General features: G+C 24.1%; 1 protein-coding gene across 1 annotated transcript; it reads left to right on the top strand.

Moving 5' to 3' along the window:
• The first annotated feature begins 2,512 nt into the window (after nucleotides 1–2,512).
• Nucleotides 2,513–3,085, top strand: LOC145828936 (uncharacterized). The gene has a single exon (XM_082936681.1). It carries the CDS (start codon nucleotides 2,513–2,515, stop codon nucleotides 3,083–3,085), a length of 573 nt encoding a protein of 190 aa, XP_082792807.1.
• The last annotated feature ends 3,702 nt before the right edge of the window (nucleotides 3,086–6,787 follow it).

The raw sequence follows: 6,787 nt of genomic DNA, 5'->3' as shown, positions 1-6,787 counted from the left end.
TACAGAAATTCAGTACAAAAATCGATCTTCCATCTAACTAATCAAAACTTTAAAATTTTAAAACTTTAATGTACAAGCTATAAATAAAGTTTATTAAAAAAAAACAAAATCATATTTTAAATAATACACATAACGCTGTTCGAAAGACTGTACTGTAATTTTACAAAACATAGTTTAGAATTTACTTAAAACATATTAAAAAAATCATAAGTAAAAATTGGTAATCTAAATACTTTTTTGTTTTAAAAGAAATATTTTTATATAAATAATATTTCTTAAATTAACTCCATGTTATTCGGGTTACTCTATTTTTATTATTTTCAAAGAGGTGCTACTCTGCTAATACCCGGTTTAAGATTTTTAGATAAATGTTTCGGGATTACGTATTTATATTCGTTTATTTGATGTGTTTAACGTAAGCAATACAATAGTAGACATCAAAAACAGTGCAAAGCGTAGAAACTGATGTAGTTTCCTAGTAAAGAAATAAAACAGAATATGTGTTTTTGATATTAGCGGGTAAGTGAATTACAACTTTGGGTGCACAAAATTCTTTTGAATAAGTTTAGCGTGCAAAACTCTATTAGCTTGAAGAACACTGTTTATCTTAAAAGCTGTTTGTATTTGTGTCTTTATGCCTAATTCTACTTAAAATGAGTCTCCTACAAAGATAAAGATGATTGTTTTGAAAAAATTTTTAACTTAAATATACTCACTTCTAGTATTTTTTGCATAATAAAAAAAAGTTAAATCTACTTCATACTTTAAAAGTTAGATGGGTAAAAGCTAAGTAAATTTAAAGTACCAACAATGTGGTGTTTAAAATTGTAAGTAATCTACTTTATTTGGAAAAACAAACAACAAACATACTAACTATTTAAATTAAAAAAACATATAGTTGCAAAAAAAATAAAAATCCTTGTTCTAAAACAAATTCAAATTCTTAAACAATCAATTTTAAAAATGTAAAACTTTGAAAATAAATTGCGTATAAAGTAGTGTTGTTAAATATTTTTTTTTACAAGATACATCTTACACAATTTTAACGTAAATAATTTCTTTAGTGCATCTTAAAATGGTTCCGACTGTTGATGTTACGGAATTCCTTTTTTTTGCTGACTAAGCATTAAATTTTTTTTTGTTAATTTTCATATCCTTAACCCTAACCCACCTTACCCAAAATACTTTTATTTTTTTTTTATACCCTTAACCCTAACCAACCTTACCCAAACATTTTAAAAACTAATTAAAACATATAATTTTTGCAATTTTTTTATACTGACTCATCAAATATTGGAGAATTTCCGTCACATCGTCAAAAGAACTTTCTTAAAGTTACTATATTTTATCAAGATTTTATACGTATCGTTAACATACTTTGTATAAAAAAACAGATAAATTTAAAACTATAGAATTTCTATTTGAAAAAAATTAATTGAATAATGTGCTAATTTTATATTAAATAATACAATATCAAGTCTTATTGCCTTTTTTTTATAAAAAGAAAAATATAAAACTTTGACTATGAAGTCTACGTATATATTTTTTTAATCGGCTATTCTAATCAAAAATAGAACCTAATTGCACTAAAATTACCTAAGGGTATTTTTATTATTTTGTTGTTATATTTTTTAAATAGGAAATACTTTATAAATAATAAACTTTCATTTAGTTCTTTATCTAAATAAGTTTTAACTTTGTTATGACTTTATCTTAAATATTAATATGATATTTAGTTTTAGCGAAATTAAATATTTAAAATGTTATTTGTACAGCTGAATATTCAAATTTTACAAAAAATTGATTAAAACTTCTAAAATTATACATTTATAAAATAGTAAGTTTTTTTTAAATAAAATATTGTATATCTGAAATTTTTATATAAAAACACGTTAGGAATTTAAATGATAATGTAAATACGATAAAACTTTTGTAACACTATGACTTAAAAATAACATTAAAATTTTATATCTCAAAAATTTAACTATAGAATTCCTATTTTCAAGACCTTATAGTGCTTTCACAACTGTTTGTTACATGTTATTTTGTCTTTTTTTACTAGTCTTGTTTATTTTTTCCATCAATAAAGCTCCATTTTGTAAATAGTTTAAAGCCTGATTGCCACTAATTAATCATAATGTACCAGCTTTTATTAAATTCTATATTACTTTGTTTTTTCTTTAAATCGTTTAAATACCATCATATAAAAACTGATATATTACATTAAATAATTAGTACTAATCTTAAAGCTGTTAAACAAATCATTAAACTTAACAACAAAATACTGGTTTTACTTAAAAATAATAATATATTTCCTTTTATGTTATGTTTTGTATGGTAGTTGTTAAAACTTTTTCTAAGTCTTGATTTTTTTTTTTATTCAAGTTTATTTTTCAGCATACTTTACAAAATGTCACAGTTTGATAGAAGTGAATTAGTATCTCTTGCTAAAACGTGTTATGAAAATTGTCGTGATGTGGATGTAATTAGCTATATGAAAAAAGTAATAAAAATGGGTACACCTCTTAACTTTGAAGAAAGAGACATGATTTTTCACAGTTACCAACAGCTCAAACAACCATATATGGATTCCTTTGTTATCTGTGATTACTCGGATTTGGATGAAGTACAGAGAGAAATAAACCAGAAAGCTAAATCAAAAATAGAAAAAATATGTGATGAAATTATTCAGATGTTAGATAGCCATTGGATCAAAGGTGATACCAACATCGAAGCTGTTGCTGATTACAAAGGTTTAGAGGGAGTTCAATATCACGATAAGGCTATTGTGGCATCAGGAAATGTTGAAGATTTAGAAACAAGTAAGGCATTGGAGTTTTATGAGGAAGCGAACAAAATTGCCAATGAAAATCTCAATCCTGCACATCCAGTTGTGATTCTGACTGCACTAAGATTTTCTAAATTTTATTATTATTTATTTGGTTCTGCTGATAAAGCTCTTGCTCTTGCTACTGATGCCTACGAGAAAGGTTTTTCTCACTTACCCGGTTTACCTGAAGAACTAAAATTTAATTCTAAAGGATTGCTAGAAGATATAAAGGAGGAAATCTACAACAAAGTTTAATTTTTTGTTAAACGTTATCTTTCTTTTAACCATACAGGTTATGTTTTTACTATTAAGTTAATTTTTAGCCTTATACGTTTTGTATTTAGGTATTGAATAATTTTGAAATGTTTTCTGAACGTTATTTATAATAAACTGAGTTCTTAAGATGGACTGTTATAATAATATGTAAATGGTTTTTTTTATAATAAGGTTTGTAAATTTGGTTTTGGGAAAAAATTCTTATTTTTAATAAAATTATCAATATAAAAGAATTAACTCTTAATCTAATAAAAGTACAATTTGGTGCTTTTTCTATTTTATGATGTGATCATCTTGTGAAATTAAAAGTTTTTTACAAAATTAATTTCTTAATATTCAAAATTAAAATTAAAAGTTCACTTTATAATGTTTTTCGTAACTTTCCTCAAAGCTCAAAAATGTCAATTAGATAAATGTTTTTAAATGATTATTTTGTTGTAATTTTGTGGAATATCTCTTTCATTTTTTACTTTTTTAAGGTGAAGCTAAGATTATTGTTTTTATAATTTTTGCCGGCAAAAGAATTTTTCTAAAAATCTAGCTCGATAACTGTAAAAATGTTCAGCTATCGCAACAACTAACTAATATGACAATATAAGTTATAACATACACTCTAGATCAGTAGATCAGTGACAAAAAACTACTTTTTTTACTATATATAGTGATAGTTTAAAATATCCTGTAAGTTGTACCTAATACCTTTTTTTTTAGTTATTCTTTTCAAATTATAAGATATATAGCATTATTTTAAAGTGTTAATTTAGCGGGCCAGGTTTACATACTCATTGGTCGCAATTTAACATTTTGCAGATTTTTATTTTACTTAAATTTTGTAGATATTTGCTAGCCGTTTATTTTATCTGCAGGTCGAATCCTGTCTGTGGATTTTAAGTTAAAAACATTTTTATGAAGTACTATTCACACTCCAATATACTGCATATAAATTATCTAAATAATTGTAACAAAAATGAGTAACAAATTGTCAATTTAAAATAAAATACATCAAACAAAATAACAATACAAAGACTTTATTTTAAATTTACAAAACATACTTCACAATCAAATTTTAACAAACCTAAAATACTACCAAAAAGAGTTAAGGTAAAAGTTCTGTCGGTAGTTACATGCAATTTAATAACTTTATTGATTTAGAAAAGTCGTATTGAAAAAAATAAACTTAAACAAAATACCAAAATTAAGCATAACACAAGATTTTATTTCACGATAAATGAGCATTCCGGTTGATTAATTTTGCTAATAATTTTCTCTATTACTAACATACATAGAATTTAATTAAAATATATTTTATCGTAATGCACAAATAAGGGTAACATTAAGATAAAATGCTATATAGATTAGAATTATAAATGTGAAAAGTGTATTATTTCTCTACATAAAGTGTTAAACCTTTGAAATGTTGTTAGTAAAGTTAGCATACTTAAAGTAGTTAGTAAAATTTTAACAATAGAATAAATCTAATAAGTATAATATAAAAATGAAATGGATTCAGTTATCTTAAATTAAGCTGTTTTAATACTATATTTGCTATTTTTACTTTTGTTCTTCCCTATAATAATATCTCAACACAATCTGTGCAATGAAATTTTAGAGCAACATGCTTAAAAGTTGAACATAAAGCCTTAAGTTTAGTTTTAACTATACTATTAAGCTTCTAAAATGCATGTATGGAGTTAATATAACATACCAACTTTAAACTTCTGATGAGATATATTATATTGTTTATTAATCAATAAAAAAACGTTTTAAAAGTTTGGTCGAAAGACCTGGTGTTCAAACGAACCTTTTGGTTATCGAGTCGTACTGGTTATAAAGTTTCTTATGAGCTACTACACATAATTTTTTTATCATTTAAATTTTAAACATTGAAATCTTTAGTAACAAAACAATCAATCAACAAAATGAAAGAAAAGAAAACTTAACAAAAATCAACTAAACTTTCTGTTTAAAAATGTACTTAAAATTTGTTTTATAACATAAGAACTAAAAATTTATATACAACTTTAAAAATATACTACTTTAAATTAACTTATAAAAGGGGATAAACAATACTAAAAGTAAACATGTAAGTACTTGAATGATAGTTTACAACCTTTCGAAAGAAAGTAAAAATGTAATACGCTAAAATATTCTTACGTTGAATTTCGTCAGTACTTTGTGCTAAAAGTGTAATTTTTATTTTATATAATAATCTTATTTGAATCGTAAAATATTTTTACATTTAAATAGACAAATAAACTAAGTACAACTTTTTATTATTTTTTTTAAATGAATTAAACTATAATTGAACTAAAATTTTAAAAATGAAGTTATAACGATTGTACTGTAAAATAAATTGTTTTAATAAGAAAAAAATATAATAATATTAACAACAAACTTCTTTCTATTTAATTAGTTTACTTACTTTAATTTTACTAATATTCAATAAGTATTTGCTAAATAACTTTTAATCAGTGTATAATAAAAAAACCAGCTTTATCAAAACGATGAAAATATTGCTTTTAAAGAGGTAGAAAAACGTTGTTACACTAGTTCTATATAAAAATGAATTAAAAGAAAAACGCAAAATTTAAAAATATGTTATATATTAAATGACAATGACTAATTCATTTGTTTAAGATGAGAATGTAAACAAACATGCAACAAAAATATAACAAATAATTAACAGTTTAAGCCGGTAATCTAGATTATTTGATTAAGATTTAGCTAGGTTGAGTTAAATTAATAAATTTATTAATAAAAAAAAAGTTAATTTTACTCATTAGAAAGTATTTTTATACTTTGCCGACACTTAAACCAAAAGCTAAGTACATTTTTATGAAAAAGAATCTTCGGGTGTATATATACTAAGCCCGTAATCAACAATTGAAAATATTACAAATATTTCTTTATACTAATAGATTGTTTTATATTCTAATTATTTTTACTAAATCAAGTTTTTTTGAAGCATTTTATAAAGGATATATTTCATGAGGGTAGCTGTCTAAATTGCGCGAGCGTAATTTCACGAGGGGACAAAATTGCACGAGTGCTCAAAATAGCACGAATATACTTTTGCACAGAGAATAATTTGTACGAGAGCATAAAATTGCACGACGATAAAACTGCAATAAGATACTTCTGCAATAAGTGTCACTTTTCCGCGAAGAAATTTTTGCACTAGCAGATATTTTTGTCCGGAGACATTTTTGCACGGGTTATGTATTTTTCTTATTTTTTATTGCTGATTTTTTTTTTTTTAGTTTTTTTTAACTATCACTGTTACCCCTAACAATGCGTTTTTTTTTTTTATTATTTAATATCACTGTTACCCTAAACCACAGTTGCCAGAATTATTCGGCTATTTTCGCCCTCATTTAGCTTTTGTAGGAAAATTGAAATACATAAATTTTTAACCATTAAGTATCGCTCAAGAGCTAATTTTGACTTTCTTTTAATTTCAGTAAATGCTTAAGTCTACAAACAAAACACTATACTATAGTGCTATTCTTATTAACTCTCAGTTCATGGAAATTAACGTCTTTTTGCTAAAAGAATAATTCTTGCAAACTAAAATACAAATTCCGGTATAATTCTTTAGCTGATTCAAAAGTTGCTCACAGCTTTTTGTATATACTTATTATTTTCAAATGCAGAAGTCTACCAGTTATCTTCGCATTTTTT

Source organism: Thalia democratica, chromosome 2, assembly GCF_965202585.1.
Source record: "Thalia democratica chromosome 2, ktThaDemo2.hap1.1, whole genome shotgun sequence".
Taxonomy (NCBI): domain Eukaryota; kingdom Metazoa; phylum Chordata; class Thaliacea; order Salpida; family Salpidae; genus Thalia; species Thalia democratica.
The sequence above is the reverse complement of the archived record's forward strand: the minus strand, read 5'-3'. Positions and strand labels throughout refer to the sequence as shown.